This window comes from Mus musculus, chromosome 1 (genome assembly GCF_000001635.26).
Source record: "Mus musculus strain C57BL/6J chromosome 1, GRCm38.p6 C57BL/6J".
Taxonomy (NCBI): domain Eukaryota; kingdom Metazoa; phylum Chordata; class Mammalia; order Rodentia; family Muridae; genus Mus; species Mus musculus.
Window position 1 is genome coordinate 39,937,743 of NC_000067.6, and position 25,051 is coordinate 39,962,793.

The 25,051-nt window shown below is 45.1% G+C and overlaps 1 protein-coding gene across 25 annotated transcripts in view, besides 1 other annotated feature; it reads left to right on the top strand.

The window, feature by feature from the left end:
* Map4k4 (mitogen-activated protein kinase kinase kinase kinase 4) overlaps positions 1-25,051 on the top strand; it is a 125,409-nt gene that overhangs the window by 36,841 nt on the left and 63,517 nt on the right. For all 25 annotated transcript variants that reach the window (XR_001784729.2, XR_003955681.1, XM_006496041.2 and 22 more), the window contains exon 3: positions 24,436-24,492. Coding sequence is in view for 23 of the 25 variants with exons in the window: in XM_006496041.2 (XP_006496104.1) it covers positions 24,436-24,492 (57 nt within the window). In the remaining 2 variants the exon portion in view is untranslated. The remainder of the gene's footprint in view (positions 1-24,435; positions 24,493-25,051) is intronic.
* Positions 7,868-12,730: an enhancer, noted in NCBI's record as "VISTA enhancer mm1333". NCBI's record gives its function as "enhancer in: dorsal root ganglion[7/9] | forebrain[7/9] | cranial nerve[7/9]" and the evidence as "EXISTENCE:transgenic organism evidence [ECO:0001131][PMID:17130149]".

Genomic DNA, 25,051 nt, shown 5'->3' on the forward strand with positions numbered 1-25,051 from the left:
GCACACAGAGTTATCAACAAACAGCCACAACTAGCTGTTGCGTTATCTCAGTACTAATTGTGCCTGTGTTGGGACAAGAAGTCAGCTTGATTACCCTTTACAGCCGTGAAAGATAATCCACTAGGCTTGGGGTAAACTGCTCTCACTTGTTCCACCACTTTTTAAAAATGATTTTAGTGAGGAAACCCTTTGGAGACTTCTTGAGAAACTTGGAGCCATTGATAATAACTTTGCCATTAGGCCCAGAGAAGCAGACACACTTTGAATGTCTTCAGCACATTGATATGCTGGGCATAATTGTAATGTATTTTCCATGTGTTCAAAGGAGCAGCCACACCCTGAGACTGTGGGTGTAAAACAGTATCATAGTAATTTAGGAAGTATCCCGGAGAGGCTCAGTGGGCTTTGCACATAACTCTATACCCTGCTTTTTTGGCATTTGAAAAGTCTAAAGTTGAGAGGGTAAAGCTGCTGAGAGCATGCTAAATACCCTGGAAGAGTGGCTAGGTGGGAGTGTCTGGAGTGGACTCAGAAGGACATCTTCTGATGATCAAGCAAAGCAAAGCAAACTACTCTCCCACTCTGAAGCCGGGCAGTTTGCTGTGAGGTGAGGGACTTACTGAAGCTTCAAGTGTCCATATAATTTATATTCATCACTCTTGATTCTGAACTTGGGGATAGCAGGAGACTAGAAATAAAGAATGAGGAAACATACCCAGGCTGGCAGGATGGTACAACAGGAGAAGGTTGTCCGAACTCACACCCATCTAGTGGTGGATGCTGCTTCAGCCACCTACTGTTCCTTCTCATTCCACTTCTTTGTAAAGACTTGGCTTGATGTGTGTGTGCATGTGCACACATTTACTATCTATGTGTATGTATGTGTATGTATGTGTGCATTCATTATGTATACTTGTGTAGGTGTGTATGTGCATGTGTAGGTGTGTATGTGCATGTATATGTGTGTATTCCTTATATATGTCTGTGCATGTGTATGTGTGTATTCCTTATATATGTTTGTGTGGGTGTGTATGTGGAGGCCTGAAGTAGGCATCTTCTGTTGTTTGTTTCCCATCTTAGTTTTTGAGACAGGTTTTTGGTCGATCCTGGAGCTTGCCACACCAGGAGTGTTTAGGTGGGTAGTGGGCATCCGAGCTCAGCTTCTCCCCTTTCCTGAGCCATCTCTTTAGCCTATCATTTCACTTGCTTTTCACTTAGGTAGTTTGGCTGTCTCCAGGGATGACAGCTTAGCTTTAGTGCTGATAAGAGCAGCAAGACAGGAGGCAGTGCCATGTCCTTGCATGGCTTAGTCCCCAAACCCTGGCCGGGGTGATGTGGGAGTGAAGAAAGCAGACACGGGGACACAGAGAAGGTGGGATCAGGTGCTCTAGGGCTCTGGAAAAGCTGCAGCATTCTGGAAGCTCATTGTGTTTATTAATAAATACACTTAACCAGGGAGGCAGGGTTGTCGCATACAGCTGCAAAAGGAGGTGAGGCTGCTAACATAGATACACGAGGAGCCATGGTTATACACAAGGAGGCAGCTGTAGCTAATCTCTGCAGGAGCAGTGTCTGCAGGGGAGCGGCCTTCAGGCTGTAAACATCATCCACAGGAGAAAGCTGCAGAGGAAGTTTTCTGCACACACCACATCATCTGCATTTGTACGCAGAGCCAGGGAAGGCTTGGCCCTTGCCATTCCTCGGAGCCACACCTGGGCAGGCTTCGGCAGCTCCTTCCGTGGGGCTGAGACTCTGGGCCTTGGCACGGCCAAGCTCATGTCAGCGCACACACTCAGGGCTCCCCTACTCACCACATGGCATTCTTTCTTGTGCCACTCGCAGCTCCCGGGTGTCCTGGGAAGTAGGACAGAGCTTTCACAACGGTGCTTGAGTTATGAGTTAGCATTCTGTGAAGAACACTTGTACACAGTACGCCTGCACACATGCATGCATGCACACACATTCTTATCAGGAAAAGTCAACTAAGAAATAGCCGAAGTCGCTGGTAAGTCCTGAGTGGGTTGTATGTAGGCACAGCCTTCCCAGTGCTGTTCCTCCTTTCCTGCCATGCTTGTGGGGTAGAGCGGTAGAATTCCAAGAGTCTGCTCCTTTCCTGCTTCCCAGACACAGTATGGAACTATGAGAAGCAGCACAGCCTTAGACCTCATGAAGCGCCTCTTGTGACACTTCTTGTCCTTTTTCTTTAGCACGTGCTTATTGGGTACCTAGTGAGTGTTAGTGTATTGCTCTTTCCATTTATAGAAATAAATGGCCTCTGTTCGCCTTTACAAAGCAGACAGTACGGTGAGGTAAACAGGTACAGAGCAGATAATTCCATAGTAGGTGTTGAAGCAGATGATAGTTTCATTCAGGCACAGGAGGGTTGTTAAGGACTTAAATGCCATCTACGAGGAACAGAATTTAGAAGCTATAATGAGAATTTTAATTTCTTTTAAAAACACAGAAATAAAGTGTTTTTGTTTTAATCCCTGATGTTGCCTGTGAGGCTGCTTCAGATTGTCCACAGCAGCTGACTCTGATTTGCCACATGCTCTAGCAGGGGTGTGATTTTTCCAGCCAGCTTATAGTTTCTGCGACTGTGTGACATTTGGAATTCTGGGGACTTTTTAGAGGGTTTGTAAATACTAGGGCCCCAAGAGGTGGTGTGGGTGGTTGTTGTTGGCCATAGTTTGTTAAGTAGTTGTGCACAAAGAAGAAACAAGAAGAAATTAGCTATCCTGACTGCAAAGATCAATCAATACCCAAGGGACTTGATGCCCCTAGTTGGCAGGAAGTAGTCTAACGATGATGTCATCTCTTTCTACTCTTATTTGTTTCTTCTTCTTCTTTTTCTTCCTCCTCCTCCTCCTCCTCCTCTCTCATCTAGTGTTAGTGAGTCAAAAGGGTGGAAAGGATGGAGAAAGGTGGAAGAAAAAACCCCACAAAGTAGCCAAAGTCTGGCTCCAAGAAGCTATAACTGTGCGGAGCTTTACTTGGGCTCTCTGGGTTTTCGTGCATCTCCAGTTCCTGTGTAGGTGTGCAGTTGTGAAGAACTGAGTGTTGAGGTGGACACGCTAGATGATGAGTGAGGAAGAGATTTGTAACTGACTGGGAGAGTGTCTTTAAATGTCATTTCATACACCCGGGTCTTTGCACTGTGAATGCCTTCAGTGGAGACACTTAGCAGACATTGTATCCCAGTCCTGGGTGTCATGCATACTCACATTCTTAAGTAGCTCTGCTTTCCATTGTATTTTGACTCGGTGTAGAGCTGTAGGGGCCAGCACAGTACTCAGCATCCCGGGTAAGGTGTGCTGTGGTTCCTCGGCTTTCTGGGCAGTTTTTGTATTTGAACTGTGAGTAGTCTCGCCCTCTGTGGTGGTGACCTTGCTGCTGAGCATGTGAGCATTACTAGCTGGTAGCCAGTAGTGCTCTCTGGTGTTTGGGGTGTTTCTGTTCAGTTCTTTGATTCTCCTATTATGCTTTCCCTTGGAGCCATCCCTTCTTCCTTCCAGAGTTTTAAAGTGGATTGAAATATAATGAAGTTGAAGTCTGATGGCATGCAATAGGGACAAGAAGGCAGTGTTGGAAGTCTGGCCTGTGAGTCAGGGAGGGGAGCCCCGATCAGGCTGGGCCACAGGTGCGAGGTTCTCAGCTGTGTTCCAGGTGCCCAGCACTTCATTCAGTGACTCATGTGCCTATCTGACAGGAGCCATTACCTCATTGGTTCAGTTTTGCATTGGTTCGTTCTTGGCTGAAGAGAGGATGCCACTCCCCTATTAACCTGCATTTTCTCATGTTCTGATTCATTTAATACTCCACCCATTTTCTCAAGATCTCAGTTGACAAGCTTATGCCTGTGACAGAAGCTCCTTGGTGTTAGTGCCACGGTAAAGAAGTAGGGAGAGAAACAGGATGATCCGGAAGGTTCATGGAGGTGTGCACTCTCGTGTGTCAGCGCTCTCGTGTGCCAGTAATCTGTTTGAGATGTTGTATTTCCATTGAGCTGAAGAGAACATGGGAGACTTTATAAACTTGCATTTCCTGTCTGTGACTGTACACCCTGAAAGGTGCTGGCTTAGAATTCAAGGGCATTCCACTGAACTCTACTGAAAAGTTCAACTACAGTCACATTCTGTGTTGTCACTGCTGGGTCCTGTCTTGTGTCTGTCTATAAAACCATGCCAGCCAAAGTGCCCCTGTCCTGCTTTTCCTGGTGCCAGGTTCTGCCTACAGGGAGCCTTGGCAGCCTTGTGCAGATAGAGTCATGGCACCAAGGGCGGCACAGAGCATTGGACAATACTGGCTCTGTCTGCATCATAAATGACTGTGGCAACAATAGCGTTTACTGTGTGTTCTGTGCATGCTACAAGTTGTAGAGCTTGCTTCTGCTTACACTGTCTCAGTTTATTCTTCAGATTATTTTCTTGTTCTTAGGTAATGAGACTTAGGCTTAGGGCTGTTTATGAAGCTTGTTTGACTTTTTACTGAGCTAGTCGGTGGCAGAGTTGTGATCTGAGGTCTTTGAAATAGAAGTGTTTGAGTGTGTTTTGGTATTTTGCACACAAACATTTTCGTTATGCTGCCTGGAGGAGGCTGTCGAAATGTGAAATGCATTCCCTGGAGAATTTAGCGGTGTGTGTGTGTGTGTGTGTGTGTGTGTGTGTATGTATGTGTGTGTATCTATTTTTATTGAGAAGAAATGAAGTTATTGAGTGGCCTCATCAGGCTCTGACCTAGGAAACACAGTTGTAGGGATTTCAGCAAGTGTGTGAGCCATTTTTATTAGCTTAGTTATCTTTTTAGCCATTTTGTCCACAAATGCCCACTGAGTCGTGTTTAACCTGGTAAAAATATCCCCAAGTCTAACAGATAATCTATTTAAACAGTATTCACTGTAGACATTGCCGGCACTCACAGGTGTTCTCCTGCGGCTTTGGAATTAATCAGTTGTGGGTTTTATAAAGTCCCCTCATTCTTGTGGCTTAAAGAATGAAATCATCTGCATGGTTTGCTCTTCAGCAAACATCTTGTCTCCTGCTGGAGTTTTCCCGTGGACTTTCAGGGGTCACAGATGCAGAGGGGTGGTCCTAGCAAGAGAGGAGCCAGGCTCTAGCATGAGTGCCTAGCCCTGAACAACATTGCTGGTTTTCGTTGTTGGCTATTTATCTGCATGGTCTTTGTTTTCTCTCTGTGACTGAGAGTCTGTGCAGGGATTTGTTAACAGTAAGTCTTCTTGTTGCTGCTCAGATCCAGGGACTGGGTGCTGGTGTATTTGTGAGAAATCACTTTCAGGTTCTGGGTTATGCGCCTGTTTTTCTGTGGGAGCTAGAATTGTTGATTTACGTTTGCACTAAGCAGAGTGAATTAGAGCCCGAGGAGGGTGCTGTGGGAGAATGAGGCTGGCATTTGGCTGGCGCTAAAAACAGCACCGTGTTTGCGCATTCAGCAGCATTCAGCAGCGGCTCAGTGGTGGGAAGAGAGGGAGAGCCTCTTACTTTATTCATTTTCAAGAGGGTTGGAAAGAAACCCAGAAGAGGCCACATAATACAGTGACATTGACAGAGAATAACTACCGAGTTGTGTGTTGTCATAAGAGCGAGCAGCAGGGTAAAATGTACTTTTTTTTTTATCTGTTTAGAGTAACCTATTGAGGTAGTTGAGGGTATGGACAGCTAGTCCCCCCCCCACCCCCCCATCTTGTATTAGCTTAGAAAAGTTAATGAGGAATTTGCCTGTGCTAGATTTGTGAATCTTGATTAACAAAGTGACAAGATTTTGTCAAATGCTTTCTAAAAATGGAATTTGTTTTGATATATATGTATTTTTTAAGTAGAGTGAAAAATTCTTGTATTCTGGCCTAAAATTTCCTAAAAGATTTCTTGTAGGTTTCCTAGTAAAGGCTTTCTGTCTGTCATAAAGATTGAATTCACATGGCCAGGACTAGGGACTAAAAGTAAGTGCTTCAGCCTGGCAAGAAGACTGTCCTGTCTTCTTCACTGTTTGTCTCCCACCCTCCCATTTTCCATTTTTAGGACTCTGCAGGAGGGAAAGTCTGCACAGCTAGTGTTGGGTGGGCCTAGGACACTATTGGAGGAGCTGAAGGGCATCATGTCTCCCAGACCTGGCTTCTGGTCCCTAGTGTATTCTTCATCCTTACAGTCAGTAGCTGAGTTTGGCTTCTTCTGGGATCGGGGTCCGTGTTGCACAGGACAAAATGTGTATACGGGCATTTGTGTTTGCATTAAGAACTGCCTGTTGCAGGAATGCTGGCCATGTAGCTGTGCAGCAGGAAGGCTTAGCCATATCTGAGTTCTGAGTTTGGTAAAAGGGATAATGGAAGTCGGCTGCATTTCATCCTTTCCTTGTTTCCCACCTTCGTGGCCAGTAAACACGGTTTCTTCCACATCGCCCACTTCCCTTAAAGTACTTTTAAGGATGTTTTTATTAATAAGCTGTTAGTTACTACTGTGAGGGATACTCTCTGAGGAAGGAGAACTATCTGAGAGAACTTGACAGAACCTTGTGCATTCATACATCCACCTTTGCTTTCTCATTGGCCATTGGCCTTTTCATTATGAGCTGTCACTGAAGATTTGACTGTGCCTGCTCTTAGTTCTGTACAGTAAGAAAGGAATATTAAAATATAACCCACCATTTTTGTTGGGAGTGAAAATATTGGCATTGTGAGCATTTTGGGGCTTTGAGTCATATGTACACACATCTTAACTGACAGTTAGCATTTTTTCCTAGTTGACTGCCTAGGGGCAGGAAGTAAACCCAGCCAGTGCTACAGTTCCTCTTCACTTGGCTGTGCTGTGAAGTGGCTGTCCTAGTGAGCCTTATTCATAGAGCTGGGGAACAGTGGCTCTGCACTGCTGTTGCATTTCTGGGCACGTGGAGTATAGCAATACCCTCAGTGTTGCTGGTCTTGGGGAGGTGGTGTTTGTCGCCTTGTTTTGTTCTGTGAGGTGGTGTGTGTGTGTGTGTGTGTGTGTGTGTGTGTGTGTGTGTGTAAGGGATAGAGAGTCGAGTTTCCTTTTGTTGCTGAGGATGCTCAATGAGGTGAGCATCTGCTCAGTAGAAAGGCGTGCCAGCTTTCTGCCTGTACATCATGAGAACAGCGGATGCCCCTCTCTTTGTGTTTGACCCATCTTTGCCTCAGGAGGTCATGAAGACTCTGATCTTAAAATAAATCATAGACCCTAAGTGCTGCTTCTCAGACCCTCCTGCGAGGTTTCATTATAGGCCTAAATATAAGCTGTAGCTGACATCACATCTGGAAACTGAGGAGACGCAATATAGACCAGCCTGTTCTTGTTTGTAGCTGGGGAAATCAGTACTTATCCTTCAGTGGTTAAAGGTCGGTGGGAGTGGCATTTGTAGTGCTAGTGTCAGGAGGGACCCCACGCCCCTGTCCTTTGTGCTTTGTGATCCTCTTTGTCACAGGGCTGCCTTGTTTATCCCTTAGGCCTGCAGCTTGGTGTTAGCACTGACTTTATCCAGGTGTTGTTGAAGCTGTAGGCATACCTCCATAGGTAGTGAGTTTTGTATTTTATTTCATGGAGAACACAGATGCAGGGCTTGCTTAGCTTCTGAGGTCTCAGTTGTTGAGAGCACTGCACAAGGATTTGTGTGTAGCTTTGAGATAGAAGGTACATGAGCGGAAAGCTTAGGCCTAAGGAACCTTCAGCAGTAGTTCATGAAGTTAAGTGACGTCAGAAACTCGTTGCTGTGGGTATTATTTTGTGAGTGCTTTTGGAATAATGACCTATTAACCTATTTTTAGATCATCCTCACTTGGCAGTTCTAGAATACTTGTTACAAGTTTCAGAAACATTGCAAATAAACTATGTTTCTGTGTCTGTGAGAACACCATCCTAGCAAGTAATAAAAACTGTAGGGAGTAGGTCATATCTACAGCATAATGATCTGTTGTTTGCAAATAATAAAAATCAAAGTGTAAAATTCATTCCAGAATTTTAATTCAGTAAATCAAATGTACAGTTCTAGTAACCGATCATTGAGTATTTATTTTTTATTTTTATTTTTTATTTTTTTGTTACTCAGAAATCCGCCTGCCTCTGCCTCCCAAGTGATGGGATTAAAGGTGTGCACCACCACTGCCCGGCAGATCATTGAGTATTTTAAATGGGAAAATAAAACTTTATAAAAACAGTCTGCCATGTAACAGTGGATTTGATGGTAGAACTCATTGTCTTGGAACATGGTAAATCAGATGTTTTGTGTGTTGTGGTTGTGGCGATAATGCTGTCTTACATCCTTTTTGAAAAAGGGATGGTACAGAGAGACTTGAGGATACCATGATGCTTTTTGTCTTCTCCTCAGTGTCTATATAAAGCTCCCCCAGGTCTCAAGTTGACTCCCCACTGTTTCCTTGGCATCCTTTGTCCTGAGGTTCCTATAGCTTGGCCTTAGATGCTTTTCCTTGTATGAGGAGGTAGCTGGTCTGAAGAAAGGAAGGAAAAGGCTTGAGAAACTCAGCCAGTGTCAGATATAGGGACATCAGAAGTAACCTGTCACCTTGCCAGCTTGTTCTCTCAAGTTAAGCAATCTCGAGTTAAATCAGTCTCTTTTGGGGTCCTCCTGCTATTAAAAAAGGGGTACTATTTTATTTAGGCTTCTTACTGGAGTGTCTTACAGAGAATCATTGAAAATGATTGTTAAACCATATTAAATGTCTGTGCGATCTGAATTCGTGCCCTTTGGTCTCCTTGGTTTTCTCCTAGAAAGAGCTCTTAGATCCCCACCCCCTCATTTTTGAAGATTCTTGCATAACACCACCTTTTTAGTATTTCCTTCAAGTTTGTAGATTTCCTAGGAGAGGCGGGGAGGGAGCTGTTGGTGACAGAGGCAGTGTAACAGTTCTCACAAATCCGCCCCCTTTCCTTTTAATGATTGTCTCTGTTTCACTGAAGTTTTAAAAATGTCTCCATCCAATATGATCAAAGTATTAACTGGGTAAAGCAATGTAGTTAAGTGGAGGTTAAGTATGGTTAGAAAAGTAGAGTTTAAAACAAAATCTAGCTTAAAGCTGAGTTGTTTAACTGGATTAATCAAAGGAATCTTTTGTTTTAGACCTGTGCTGGCCTCAAACTCACAATATGGCCAAGTCTTGCTCTTTCTTCCTCTATCCCTCATGCTGGCTGGGGTCAGATGCATCTCCCACTTAGGAGGGACTCAAAGGACCAGTTGTTTTTATAAATCTTCTGGGAGCAAACTGTTCAGACAATAAGGTTTCTATGCAGCTTTTGTGCTTTACAAATTACTATAAACAGTACATATTCTACTGCAGCAGTAAGTACAGTGTAAAGAATAAATATTCTACCGGAGCAGAAATGCTTTTCTTTGGTTTTGATGTAAACAAAGCACTTCATTTTCCTGATTATGTTAATGAAGAGTTGAGGCTTTGTTTTTTTTTTTTTCTTTTATGGCTGCAGACAGGATGGCTTGGTTTTTACAGAGAGACTTGTGAGATATTGCATAAGTAGTTGAGTCTGTGTGTCTGGCATCGTAGGTGCCACATCTGTCACCTGCGCTGAGTGCACACAGCATGGATCTGGAAGCAGGACAGGGCAGTCACAGTTGGAAGCAGCCAGAGCTCACCTTGGTGAACTCCCTGAACCATGCTGGCCCAGCAGGTCTGTAGGACTGGCCAACTTCGACGCTTTTAGTTAGGTTCTTGGCTGGAAAAATAGAACCAGGAGTCCCTGCTAAGCAAAGTCATTTTCAGGACTAGAAAGCTTGTGATGGGAAGTGAACTTTTAACTGAATGTGGTAACCGGTGATGCTGTGACCCAGGCGATGATACCAGGGATTGTATGTTTCTCAGTTAGAGGTGCCTCATCTTAAGGGTCTAGACGAAATCCTGATCCAGAATATACAATATGGTAGGCATCGCGTGGCGATGTGATGCGTAATCTACGCTGGCTTCGACTTGGCAAGCCATCCATGGCTGGCCCAGGTGGCACAGTTGATGTTCCCCCTGCCCTCCCTCTCTTCCCCTTCTGGCCAGTGAAGATTTCCCCTTGCATTGACTTGAAGACTTAGGATTTGGAGCAGCAGAGACGCTTTCAAAGGAGGCACTTGTGAATAGAGCCTCTGTCTGGCCCAGGCCCTGCCTCTCCCATTCAGCTCAGTACAGAAGTACTTTTGATGCCATCTGCTGAGTTGTCAGCTCTTGTCGAGGTAAAACAGCTGAAGTGGCACAGGGGGAGATTATTAAGGGCACAACCATCTAAATGGGAGCCCTTTAACAAAAGTCTGGCAATAAACATAATTTCCTCATTCTAAATTGCTGTGGAGAACACCCCCCCCCCCCCCCCGAAAGCATGTGGTACACAAAGCTGTACTGTTGTCTCACTAGGACTAGCAGAGGGCTGAGAGGGTCTCTGACTTAATACGAATTTCCTCCTCCTGGGCCCTCAGTACTTAGCCCTCCTTCTGGTGTAATTGGAAGGAGTAGCGGAGAGGATTATGGGAAGCAGTGGTCTCTTTGATGCTGGTTCTCAGCAGTTGCTTTGGGTGGGTAGGGGCCGGGATATAATATGTATGGTAATGAATTTGAGTAGCTATCATGTATGGAAAGATGACAGATGACCATCATTTGATATGTGAGGAAAGAGGCCAGAGCAGCCAGGATGTCTTCTTACACACCTGCCTTTGATTGAGACTGGATGCTGGGTCCTAAATCCACCTAGCCTCAGCACAGCTCCAGAGAAGGCTCAGTAAGGTGGAGAAGTGTTGCTTCTTTGCACACACCCTCAGCTCCCACTTCAGTGAGTGGATGAGGCCCCTGTTCTCAGAGCTGCTTGCTGTAGTTAGCATGTGAGTTGGTTCGTGGTTTAAAGAGTACAAGCTCACCCATGGTGTGGATCTCTCACACCCTTTGGTCCCGTATGTTGGTCAGAGTTTTTTTTTAGGGTGTTGGCCACTATATTGTTGGGGCTAGTAAAACAAAAATTTCCATCCAGTTAATTTGTTGTAAATAGAGAAGAGCCAGAGTTACTTCCGGAATATGTACAAGTACTTTGGGTTTTCAACCAAGGGGATTGAGTGAAGCAAACTTTTCTAGAGTTTAAAGCTAGTAGGTTACATTCAGAGATACGCAAAGGGAGAGAAATATACTGGAAAATGACAATGTTTCTATTAGTCTGATGGCCTGCCTTATGTGGCACACAGTTCAGTGGCCTCCATTATGTGGCAGCACTATGGGCATGCCTTGATTCAGAGAGGGCTCCTGACAATGCTAATCTGAATCAAGCCAGGTAAACTTCTGACTAAGAGGAACAAATTTATCAACACAGGTAATACAAGGGACCAGTCAGATACATTCAAAACATGAGACTGTATCAAGAAGCCATCTACTCTCCTTGAGACTTTGTATCAAGAAGCTGGTCTGCTGTCTTAGGTACAGAGATGTTTATCTTGGCTGCAGAGTAAGAAGGGCTAATAATGATGGGGGTCGGGAGCCCGCTGCCCTGGCTGTTAGTACTGTTTACTATTAGCAAGCAGAAAGTGGAAAGAAAGGGAGGCCTGCCCACAAAACTCACCTCTAAGGACATAACTTCCTGGCAAGACTCCTAAGGTCTTAAAGCCGTCCCAGTTAACGCCACCTATGGGCATGTGTGTGAGGAGGTGTGGCTTTCACATTTACAGCAACACAGTCAAGAGAAGATAGTGAGGCAGATGGCTGAAGCAAGCTAGAGTGTGGTGTGTGAGTGCAGACTGATTGGTGGGTAATATGGGAATCATGCTTTCCTCGGCTCTGATAATTGTGTCTGAAAACTGCTAGGCAGCACTCTTCCTTTTAGAAAGGGTTGTCTTGATGTCTCATTTGAACTGGTTCAGGGAGGTCATGTGTCTTACTAGGAGAAATAGATCAATGTTTATGTTAGCAGGTGCTTAATCTAGACAGTAAACAATTAGTCATTACATATAGGGCCATGTGACTTTTTACTTTTCTATATTTGAACAATTTAAAATAGACAAAACGGTATTTTCTGTCCAGCAACAGTGACTTTTGAGGCTGTGTTTAAAGTGTAGACCCAGAATGCTTTTAAGGGACGTCCTTCCCATGTTGACCTTTCCCCCACTTAGTTTAAAAAGCCAAAACAAAACAAAAAAATCAAAAATAGCAAAGTAAAGCAAACAACAACCCAACCCAACCCAAACTTGCTGTAATGACAAGGGTTATCTGTGGTTCAGGGCATGCACGGGGTGCTCCTGCTGTTTCTGCAGGTCCTGGACGGGTCTCACAGAGGACTTCTGTTCTGTGGACCCATGCTCTCGTTTTGACTGTTTCTGGGCCGAATTTCTCTTTTGTTCAGTAAATTGAACTAAAGTGGCTGCCTGCTCTCTATGCTACAAGAATTTAACATGGAAAAATAGATCTGACAGATTGTTACCTCTACATTCTGAGTGTGTGGTGGTGCCCTCTGGTGCTGTTAAGTGCTGGCAGTGTGGGGCGGGGCTGACATGGAGAGGGGCGGGGCTGATGGTGATGGGTGGGGTTGACACGGTGAGGGGCAGTACTGAGACAGTGTGGGGCGGGGCTGACACGGGGCAGGGAGGGGCTAGCAGGGGAAGATGGTGGCTGTGGTCTCATAACCTGGGAGGGATGATGTTGCCTCAGCAGTTGCCACTCACCTGAGTGATAAGCATGGACATAAATGTCTTAACTGGATGGTGGAAAGATTCTGGGGCCTGAGCAGCATCTGTCTCTGCCTCATTGAGGTCTGGCCTTGGTCTTCTTGTCTGTAAATGTACCAGCAAGTAGAATTGACTGGGTATTTGGAAAGAAGCAAACCTTAAGCTTCTAATGTCGAGTTGTTGTCTGCTTTGGCACCTCCCCCTTTTCAGGGTTTTCTTTAAAAGGTTAATATTGCTTGTGCTTTTTCTCATTTGTTTCCAGCTTTGGCATCTTTGTCTTCATTTCCCTTTATGTTTCCTGTACTGGAATAGTGTTTCTAAACTCTGCTTGCATAGGTCAGCCAGCTCCTTTCCACTGAGAGAGGTGTTGACAAGGTCTGGTCTAATGAGAAAGAACTGCAGTGGTTTGTTTGAGACTCCTTTCAGAAGTGGAAGTCTGTTATCTCACTGCACGGTGAGCGGAAAGGGGCTGTAATTAACCTGGCTTTTATTAGATCCTCCCGACTAATTCAGGATTAAAGAGTTTATCATTTCTCTTAGTGCCATTTTTTTTTTCTAGCCTCTATTTTGCAGTTAATTTTCAGAATGAGCCCATGGCTTATTTTTTGACCAATTTACTTTGGTGCCCTTGGCCTTGGTTGTGCCATAATCTGTAATCTCCAAAATAGCCATGCTGTTTAATCTCAGGCGTTGGGAAGTACAGCTGTGGTGCTTTTTGGTGCGAGCCTGAGAGTTACCTTTGGTGGTGCACCCGGCCCTTTTCTCCAGGCGACAGCTTTTGGTGTTGAGAGTGTTCTAGCTGCTGGCTCCAGTAGCCTCCTCCTGTCTTAGGCACCCCCTTCTAACCGGTGCAGGAATGGCCAGCTGTCTTATCCTTTACTTAGCTATGAGATTTGCTTCAATGGTTGTTGCTGTCTAGTAACTGGCCAGTGAGCTGTAATGTGCACTGCTGGTACCCAGAGCACTACTCCTTCCCTTCCTGCCCCTACTGCTATCACTGCCCTTTGAGGGTGGGGTTAATATGAAATACAAAGTATCCAGTTACTTAATATAAAGTTATTTCTGAACTTCTTTTGAATAACTAATTGAAACATAGAAATTCTTAATTTTTTATAATGTTTACTTATTTGTATAGTTTTTCCCTTGACATGTACTGTATTACTATAGTTACTTAAGCTGTTTACCTATGTGGCTGTCATAATTATAATCATAGTAATGTCATAGACATAGGAATAGTTTAGTATCATGAATCTTACACACGCACATAATTTGAGGCGGCATTTCCATACATTAGAGAGGCATGGCTTGCCCTTGATCCCTCTGTTTAGCCTAGTCTCCCAGTGCTGGGATTATAGACATGTTCCACCATTTTGCATTTTGAAATTTTTGAATTTGGCTCATTTTGAATTTTTACAGAATAAAAATATTACTGTGTAAAACTGTGGCAATGCAGACACTGTGATTAGCAACAGCCTATCTTCCTCCTGGCCCTGTTTGTTAAGAAGCTAGGACTCAGTGTTTTCCTTTAATTTTCTCCATTGCATTGGACTGAGAAGACTAACCAGGGGTTCCTGGGCCATTCATGTCTCTGTGGCCGTCAGTCATTAGAGCCAAAATTGTTAGAATAGGCAGCCATGCTGGGCAGACAGGTGTCACTAGGTGGTATGAAACCATACCAAGATGCATGGAATGTAGAGCCACACATATTTCACCATGCTGTTTCCTGTATTCATCCCTCAGTCACACGTTGTGTTGAAGACTGGCATTGTGGGAGGCAGGGGTCGTGAGGGAGGGCTCTGGCCTCCTGGACACCTGTTCTTCCCTACATGGCAGTTTGCTTGTGGCAGGTGACTGGTCCTGAGGTGATCCAGGTGAGGTCAGCAGTGCTCCTCCTGGGCTTCTGGGCCCTCTAAGCCTAGCATAGCCACTGCCAGACCTTCAGCAGACGCTGCTGTCTTTGCTGAGGTTCTTTGGTTGGGATCACCAGTCATGGCCGAGGGTACATGGAAAGGACATTGAGCTAGTGTTGAGGCGTGGCCCCCCCCATGAAGAGGGTCGGAGGCTCACAGACTTATAGTTGGAGTCTAGGCCACAGGACAGCCATTCAGAATCATCGTCTCTCAAACTTTCAGTCCTTTTCAACTTGGTTTATGAGGATTTGTGCACCTGAAAGAGGATTTGCAGTACTATTTGGTGACATTTAATGAATTTTTAAAAAATTCTTTTGAAGTATCAAATTAAGAGCACACTTACGAATTAAATGAAGCAGAACTATTGAAATAATTTATTTTCGCCCACATTTTGTTCATCTTTAACTGAGGACAGTGGAGGTTTAACTGTCCAGGAACTTGAGTGAAACTGTTTTATGTCTCCACTCGAGGAGGAGGAAAAGAAAAGTTGCCCCAGGCGTCAGTTTTCGTCCTTCCTGAGATGTGAGATGCCTAGTGAGGGGGATTCTGGTGTGGGCCTGCCCGCTCGCCACCGCCACTGCCTGTGATCCTCAGGTTTGCCTTGTCTGGTTTTCAGAGGACTGTTGCCCACTTTGATGTTGGTGTGGGGTGGTGTTCAGAGACGTCCCTCGGCTGCCCGTCTCATGCTCCGTGCACTAACTGGGCCCTCCGTGCACTTCATTGAAGATTGTAGCATCTGGGTAGGAACACTGCCTGTCCTGGTTTTGATCTTTTCCATCTGAACGTCCTGGGTCACCGTGGACTGTAAATGTGGAATTTCTTGAGTGAGGATGTGAAAGAGTAGGAAAAGGGAAGGGGAGGGGGAGGGGAGAAGGCAATGCCAGGAAACACAGCAGTGAGCAGATATGTCTGTCTGTCTGTCTGTCTGTCTGTCTGTCTGTCTGTCTGAGTGCTCCTCACTGAGGAAACAGGAAAAGTGAATCAAGGGCTCAGGTACCTCCTGGGCTTTTAGTCTTTGTTGCTTCGGTCCAGCTACTTTAAAGAAAATGTCAAGTAAAAGTGGCTCTAGTTTTCTTTGTATGCAGAAGTCCAGATAGATTTTTAAAAACATGTATGGATTGTTGAATCTATAGTTAGAACAGATCCATTACCCTAAAGCCTTCAGTGTGTTCTTTCTTTGATTTCCCAGTGTTAAGAGAGAGCCGTGCTTTTCCTAGGAAATAGACCTCTGAGTGCTCTTGGAGGACCCTAGGGTTCATAGATTACAGCCAGTTCTACAGGCCTTCTCCAGAGCCAGGCCCTGGGCAGCCCCTCCAGCTGCCCAGCTATCAGGGTTTTGCATTGTCAGATTTCTGGGTTAATCATCTTAATGGTGACTAGGGTTTTCAGTCCCCCCCCCCTTGTATTTATATGGTTCTTATTTTGTAAGTGTTGGATTAAGGTTGTAGCTACCCATCTGCAGGTTTTATGTTCACCTATCAGTGTAAATCCCTGAAGTGTCCTGTGTGTTGTTGTTCAGTAGCTCTGCAAGGCTATGGTGTACAGTGTGTGAGGCTGAGTACACGAGGCAACTGGAGTGTCTGGCCCTGGAGAAGCCGTCTCCTTTCCTCCTCTTCCTCCCCTTCCCTCCCCATCCTCTCCTTTCCTTCCTTCTCCACACCTCCATTCAATTGTGTTTTCTGTGAAGAAGTTGTATCTCAATGAACTTACCTCTGGATGGTCTGTTGGAGGTGCTGCTGGAAACCTAGAAGGGAAGGTTGTCACAGCAGCTTGAAGGACCTGGCTCCTGTTGAGGTTGTATGTACAAAGGTTTGTTCCTCGTCTTCATTATTTGTTGAAAACCTTCAGCTGATTGCCTACTGTGTGCAGGCCTGGACTGGTATTGATGGTGAGAGCTTAGGGTCCAGAAGTTAGTGACTTGCTTCTTTTTCCAGCACTTTAAATAACAACCACCACCAAAAACCAGCTTATAGCTGGTTAAGGGATGGGAGACGCTCTCTACCTATAGTTTGCCTGTGTCTGGCATACGTCTTGTCTCTCAGGGTCGTGCTTGCATGGTAGGTTAGTGTGGGCAAAGGAGTGAGAGGACAGGATCAGGGCTCTCAGGAGTGCCCTGTCAGCACCTTGTGGTGGTTGCTGCTTCTTGTACTGCCTCCTTGTTAATCCAGTACCTGCCCCTTCCGTGCATCCAGGAGACAGCTATATATCTTATTCACTGTGTTTCAGTGTTCAACTTACTGCAACATGTGATTCAGGGTAGTGTTTACAACTTTTTTCTTATTGCGAACTGGGGTTTTGCTGTTAATACTGAAGTGTGTTGATATTATTCTCCATGGGATATGGCGCCATAGATTCAGAGAGGATCAAGCAAGTGCATTTGACTAAAGACAACAAAGGCCACACAGTGACAACAGCAATGTCTCCCAAAGACTCAGCTCAGGCCCAGGGGTCACCTGTACCTTGCAAGAGCTCTCCTTACACATCAGTACTGCAGTGATGTTGTGGGTGTCATTTCACAAAGTGAACCCTGCTTTGAAGTCACGGGTGGGGGGGAAGTGAACGGAAACTTCTTGGGTAAGGAGATAACACTACAATTCTGTGTGTGTGTGTGTGTGTGTGTGTGTGTGTGTGTGTGTGTGTGTTTCTGGATAAATGGTTGCCATTAAAGTAAGCAGGATTTTTATTAAAATTGATGGGTGAGTAGTGGCTGCTGTGTGTGTGCTCACCGAGGTCAGAGGTCAATGTTAGGTGCCTCCTCTACTCATCTCTCTTGTTTATGGAATGTTTAGAGTAGGGTCTCACTGACTGAAGCTCACTGATTGGCTGGACTGACTGGCAGCCAGCCCCTTGGATCCTCTTGTCTCTGCTCTCAGTACCAGTATTCCTTCTGGGTGCGTGCTGTCACGCCCAGCTTTTGACATGGGTGCTGAGGACCTGAATGCATTGCCCATTGTGCTGTCTCCTATCTCCCTGTACTTAGACACTGTGGTACCAGACACGGTGATAGCCTAGATTCTCAGGCCGACACATGCTGTGTATGAGTACACTGTAGCTATACAGATGGTTGTGAACCATCATGTGGTTGCTGGCTGAGAATTGAACTCAGGACCTTCTGCTCGCTCCAGCCCTGCTCACTCGGGCCTCTCGGGCCTCACTTGCTACGACCTAAAGATTTATTATTATATGTAAGTACACTGTAGCTAATTTCAGATACACCAGAAGAGGGCATCGTCTCATTACGAATGGTTGTGAGCCACCGTGTGGTTGCTGGGACTTGAACTCAGGACCTTTGGAAGAGCAGTCAGTGCTCTTAACCGCTGAGCCATCTCTCCAGCCCTCAAGGCAATTCTTATAAAGGACAACATTTAATTGGGGTTGGCTTACAGGTTCAGAGGTTCAGTCCATTATCAAGATGGGAACATGGTAGCATAGTGTAGGCAGAGCTGAGAGTTCTCCATCTTCATTTGAAGGCTGCTAGCCAGGCAGCAAGGATGACGGTTTTAAAGCCCAAGCATCAGACCTAATCTAACTCTCCTCCAGATCGTGCCACTCCCCGGGCTAGGCATACTCAAACTGTCACACCCCAAACTCAATTATGTTCCCTTTTTGGGATCTGGACCCACTGTGTAAGAAGCTGTGTTTTGGACAATTTCTAAATGACAGAACAGAGATGGAGAGCCCAGATGACATAGCCTTTGTATTGCCAGGTATAATAATTCCCTGAAGTGTTCTAATTGCAGGACTGGTTAGTACTTGGTGTTCATAATAATTTCCCTGGGCCATTAGCAAAAGCATTTTTATGGCACTCAAAGATTCAAGGTTTAGAAAGTTTCTCATTCATGTGAGTTCTTTAAAGGAAACATGGTACATAGTGTACTTTACTTTTTTTTTTTTTTTTTTTGCCATCTCAGCTATGTAAGACGAAGACTCTTTGATTGTGGATGGGTGTGGCGTAAACAGACATCATATTGTCTGCTCTAGCTTTCCACTCTTACCATCAGTATTCCTTAGTGTTACTTTCAGAGAAGTAGCTTTTACCAGAAGAGAGCATGATTCAATGCTGAGGTTTCTAATCTAAAACTCTTAAGAGAATAGGTGTTCTGTCTTCTTTATTAAAACACAAGTTCTTACTGGTCCCATAATATACATTTATGTTTCCTTTGTTTGCCTGCCTGCTCGTCTGAAGCACTGGCCCTGGAAGATGGAGAAGCGACAGTAAATGTTGGTTGTAGTAAGAAGTAGGAGCAATAGGTGAGCTTTGCACAGCTGTGAGCCGATGCTCTTAGCCTTGTGGGGGTGGGGGGTGGGGTGGAAGGGTCAGAGGTGAGACTGTAGCTCCTGCTGCAGTGTTCTGCTCTCCTGCAGGGCAGGCAGATGTTTAGAACACCCAGCTGTTTTCTCAGTGACATTCTTCCTTGGCTTAGATGGTTCATGGAGCGCTGTATGGCTGCTCTGTCTCCTTTCTGTCCTGCTAATTTTTTTAAGAGACCTTTCCTGGAAAAGTGTAATCATAGTGAAGATTGTGGTTTTGAGGTTCACAGTGCAGAACCAGTTAAACTGGTCTCTGCCTTTGGATTGGATGGATGGGTGGCGGTCATCAAGAAGGCCTAGCGCTGAACTCACGCTGTTTACCGCAGGGCTGTGGAGGCTCCATGTGTGATTTGGAAATAACTGAGAGCAAGGAGGGCTTTGGAAGTTTGGAGCTGACCTCTCATGGTCTAGATGGAACACCACTGGGGTGTGTTGGTCTGGATGGTGTGACTCCATGGCTTTCCTTCCACATATGAACTGTGCGTAAGAGAGAGGTGAATCTCGGTCTGGTCTTCTAAGTCATTTTTTTAAACATTAAAAAATATTTTTGAGTTTATATTAAAATTCAGTATTTCTCCCTGCCCTTCTTCCTCCCAAGCTCTCCTGTTATCCCCCCTTCCCTCTTTTAAGTTCATGGCCCCCGTTCTCATTAATTGTGGTTACATCCCTAGATGTATGTGTGTAGACATACATATTTCTATATATATTCTGCTCAGTCTGTCACTGAACACATGACACATTTTCAAGGCTGACCATTCGGTAGTGGATAGCCAGTTGGTGAGCTCTCCCCGGAGAAGACTCTTCCTCCCACGCTCAGCAGTCCTCAGAAGGAGTGGTCCTGAAACCCTAGGGTGCACGAGAAGCCAGCGGACACTGGTTTAGGAAGCCGTGGGGCTCATTTTGTTCTCTCCCGTCCTCAGGTTGTTCTGTGGGAACAGGAGCGGTCTTTTTATGTTTGGTCGGGAGCTTGGCTTCTTTACTAGAAAAGCCTAACATCTCTACCGTAGGGATTGTTTTTTCTTTTTAAAAAAAGTGCGTGTGCGTGTGCGTGTGCGTGTGTGTGTGTGTGTGTGTGTGTGCGCGCGCGCACGCACACACGCACATATGTATGTATGTATGCATACCACCTGCATGCAGGTGCCTGCAGTGGCCAGAAGAGTGTGTTAGATCCCCTGGAGCTGGAACTACAGGTGGTTGTGAGCTACCTGGGCTAGCAGTCAAACTCAGGTTCTCTGGAAGAGCAGTGTATACTCATGACCACTGAGCTGTCTCTTTAAACCCCTCCATAAACTTTATTTTAAATAAAATTGTCTCTTTGTGTTGAGTGTTCACCACCCTTGTGTGTGAATGGCGGTGCATTTGTGTGGAGGTCAGAGACTGATAGATAACCTTGGTGTTGCTGGGTGCAAGCGCCTTTTACCTTGAGGTACAGGATCTCTGTTGACTGCAGATAGTCAGACACAGGCTAACTGGCCCGTGAACTTGGCTTCTGTCACTGCCTTCCTCTTGCCGTAGGAACACTAGACTTGCAGACACGCTCCATCCAGCTTTATGTGAGCACTGGGCATTCAAGCTAAGTGTTTCTTGCTTGTTATACAAGTTGATTCATGAGCTGAACCCCACCAACCGCCACTCAGATGTCTCGGAACAGGTTTCTGAAACAAAGTTTATCATTGAGTGCAAATGAGAAGCAGCCAGGCCATGATGAAATCTTTCTAACCTTGTGGGAATCTCTCTTGGTTGGGTGCAGTGATGACAAGCCATTCCTGCCTGCTTGTCTGCCGAGAGGTTGCATGGTTTTGTGACAGGGCTTGTCATCCTTTGTAAACACTGTGTTCTTTTATTTGTGGCTCGCTACCACCTGCGTGCCTGTTGTGGGAAGTGGAGAAGATTGTGTGCTGCTCCAGTTCTGAGGGAATCCACGTTCTCCCCTTTGATTGATTCTCTTCAGGTGATTACTGCTTCCTAGAAATTACCCTTCTGCCCTTCCCGGCAAAGAAGAGCTGTTAGTTTCTTAATGTCATGTGATTCGACTATGGAGTACAAATTCTGCTTCTCTCATGAGATACATGTTGTATTTCTTCATACTCTGTGTGCACGCACGCACAGGTGAACACAAGCAAACATTTCCAGACTACTATCTTCTTGAGTAGTTACCATGTTGTTAAGCATTTATAGACTAAATTTTGTAGACATTTGAAGCATCTTGATTTCCAATATTTTTTTTTAAAGGGCCAGTGAGGTAACTATGGCAGCAGACAAAAGCCAATACAAGGTTCAGAGACCCAGCTCATGGGTTCTGAGTCTGTCCTCATACTCCTTTCTTTGTTCTAAGAGGCCCAGGCCAGGGATTAGCAACTTGTTTGTTGTTGGCTATTGTGTATTAGAAATCGCTACCAATATGTGTAGAATAATATGCTTGAGGTTCTGTTTTATTTGGTTAGATAGGATGCATCTGTTTAGCATGCACACCTGTAAGGGAGTGGGTCCTCTCTCTAAGGCTTACTTTCTCTGGTTTATAAGATGAGGGAAGTGGTACTTGGGTTATGTACTGTGAGGAGCACAGGCATTTGCCCAAGACACACCTGTCCACCAAGTGCCCCCCAGAGCCAGCCTGGGCTGCTGTCTACTCTGCTCTTCCAGACTACAAGGATGTACCGGCCTTAAGGTCACCATTGTGGAGCTAAGGTTCCATGACCTGGCACTTGTCTGTACTGTCGGGTAGAAAACATGTATTTTTCCCAAGTTAAGCAGCTGCTTAGTTTCATAAAGTAAATGAAAACCTTGTGTACTCTTGCATCTACCTTGAAGTTGGATGGTGCCGAACAACACAGACTTTAAGGCGGGGTGGGGGGAGCGAGAGCGAGCGCACATGCACCATGAGCAGAAACAGGGCGACATTATGGTGACCCCCTACCAGGTGTGCAGTAGCAGCAAGGATTGTGAGGGTGAATTGAGATGAGTCTAACACTGTGATGGAGCTGGGCATGTGTAAGCCTAGAATTTGAGAGGCTGAGGCAGAAGGGCCAGGACTTTGAGGCTAGCCTGGGTCTCAAGAGGTCTTGTCTCAAAAAACCCAAAACCAATTAGCCAAAGAAACCTGTTGTGGAGGACATGGCATAAGGCAGTGTTGGGACCGTCTCTGTGGGCTAAGAGACCGACAGAGGCTCACGCTCTTCCTTCTTGGATGTGTTAATGTATCGTCCAAATTCCCACTGCCGTAAAAGAGGCCATCAGACCTTCCCTGTCAGTGGACATAGAGAAGTGTTAGATATTTTAAGGAGGGCTAGGTGAGGTCTAGGTAGAGATGATGCAACATGCATCCCTTAATTAGGCCTTGATGCTAGGAGAGGCTGCCCTTACTTACATCACCTGCTCTGCCCTTCTGTGGGCCAGGCCAGGCTTCCTCAAAGGTGGAGACAGGCTATCATGGTGTTCCGACTTCTAACACTCTATAGTGCGATTTTCCTTGGAACGTGTGTTACGTATTGCATATTTGCAAGGGCAAGGTGGCAATTTTGACTTGGTTAGAAACACTGAAGGAGAGCTGGAAAACAGGCCGTTCTCCTTAGCTTCTATCACCGTCAAGCCTAGGACTGGTTTTGTTTTTCTTAAAAAGGAAACATTAATTTTCCTAAAATTAAAAAAAGAAAAGAAAAAGGCAGAAATGAATCGAAAGCCGCGAGGTTTCTCCTCTGAGGGAAACTCTGGTTCCTGTGGGGCAGGCACACTGTCTGAAATGACAGACAGAGGATGCGTTAGCCGAATTAACTATTTGCAATAAAGAAAGATGCCACAATATAAGTCTTTGCAGAGCGTCTTGATCGACTCGTGGGTTTTGTAGATCTGTAATCTAAAGTGGTACTGTATCAGGCTCCTAAAGAGTCCCTACCCAGCAGCACATAGCTGTGTCCTCAAAAAGAAAAAACTCCCGTGCTGTTCCCCTCCCCCCACCACCCGACTTCTAGCCATGTCAAGGTTGCTGCCTTGATTTGGAAGTAGACACTGTAGAAAAGCTGGAGGGCTGAGGGGCTGTGTGGGAACTATTGGACCTGTCTGACACATGGCCAGGTCAGAGAGTGCACTCACTACACTGTGTCTTAAATGCACTCTCCCTTCTTGGGTTCAAGAAAAGCACAATTTTACTTTGTGATTGAGCTGCCAGAGTCATGTGACTGCTGTCAGAGTCATGTGATCGTGTTGGACCTAGTCATGGGAGCTACATGTTATTACTGACAGGGGGATAGACTTTCATATCCTGGGCTTATGTTTGCTTAAGTGATCCACATTGATGCATCTTGCCTGCTGTACTCCTTGATGCCTTGAAGTGTATATACCAGTGTATAGACTGTGTGTGTATAGACTGAAGTGTATAGACTGTGCCCTCTTTGACATGGGCACAGCAGTATAAAGCTTGTCCCAGTGTTGTTATTTAGAGTGTACTAGTTGTCACATAATGCCATTTTCCAGGACTGCTTTGTCCTTGTTATAATCTGAGTCCCTGAACAATTTCTGTGAGTAAATGCCGAGTTGTTCTTGGGTTTGATGTTATAAATGTACTCTTCCTGTCACAAGACAAGAGACTGGCTTTGGAATATGTGAAGATGTTCTTTCTGTTCTGCATTGTTGCAGAAGGGCCACTCTTAAAGTGGAGTCCTTAAAAGTAGTTACGTTTACGATAGCAGGGTGGTTCCTAGTTGCTTCAGAGAGTAGGGGTTAACCACACGCACCCTCCGCATCGGTGAGAAAGGAGAATGATAACACAGGGGTTTTATTTTTTTTTTTTGTTTTTTGTTTTTGTTTTACATACAGAGTGGTATGAATAAGCTACACAGTTTAGGTCCTAGATCAAAGATTACAGTTATGATGTCATTTTGCTTGTCCCTGAACCTTGAATACTTCCTCTTCTCAGGATAACAGTCTCCATACACCATACATTGACTTTTGGGGACATTCAATATAATTTGTGAAATCAAGTAGTAACTATTGGGGTCCACTAGGAAGATTCAGTTACCATTTATGGCATAAAGGAAATATCTAGAGGGCTTTCTAGTTTTGTTTTGTTTTTGGCCATTGAAGAAAAGGTTGAGGCTGATATATAGAAAAACAGATTACTTAAGTTGATTGGTGTCAGGGAAGATGGCTTCCTGGCTTGATTGCCAGCCCCTCCATATATCCAAGGGGATCTGAGGTCCTCACCTGGCTTTCATGGGCTCCTGAACACATGTAGTGTAAATAAGCTCACACGTACACACATGGACACATAAGTTTAACAAAAGTCTTTTGAGAAACTTGGAGATAGTTTGATAGTACATCAAACGTATCAGAAAAAGAATTGATATTTTATCCGAATTCATTCGATCTTCTGTCTTTGTTTTTATCAGCTCCGTTGTTCTATTATGAGCATGCACTTAAAAGCATGTTACCTTTTATTAGTAACAGAAAAGGCGCGGGGGAGGCTGGGTTAGAGACTTTAGCCACTTCCTCTGAGGAACCGTCGTGAGTGTCGGTACTGACCAGTCTTTGTTTTCTGTGTCTCCAGGGTCGACATGTTAAAACGGGTCAGCTGGCCGCCATCAAGGTTATGGACGTCACCGAGGTAAGGTTGGACCACACTTGTTGATGAAGACATCGTGACTTTCAAGTTCTTCCGGCCCTGGTACTTCTGCCCTCCTTGGCACATTTAGAGATAGTGATCACCTAAGCACATGGCTTTGCTCTGGTGTTGGCTCAAGGTCCAGCAGCAGGCCAGGCGACTTGAGTTGTTGAGATAGTCCTAAGTAACTAAGAATCTCATTTGCTTAATGCATTTTTGATTTAAACCACCAACCCGCAGCAACCCTCCTCCATCGGAGTGATGTCATCTTTGGCCACAAAATGGGCTGTAATTGGAAACATCTTCACTAATAGAAAGGAAAATGTTGGGGGAGGGATCATGGAGGTCACATGCGCAGTGATTAAAGGGAAAGCTCCCTTGGGGTATTAGACCACATCTGTGCCATTTCTTTTATTTTTTATATTGAGAAAAGAAAACATGGAGCCAAGTTCCCAGAGGCTGGAAGACAGCAACATCTGTTAGAATGTCGAGTAGATTGTTGCCATAATTTAATGACAAAAGATAGTTCTTTCAATAGTCAATGAGGATTTACTGTGCAGCT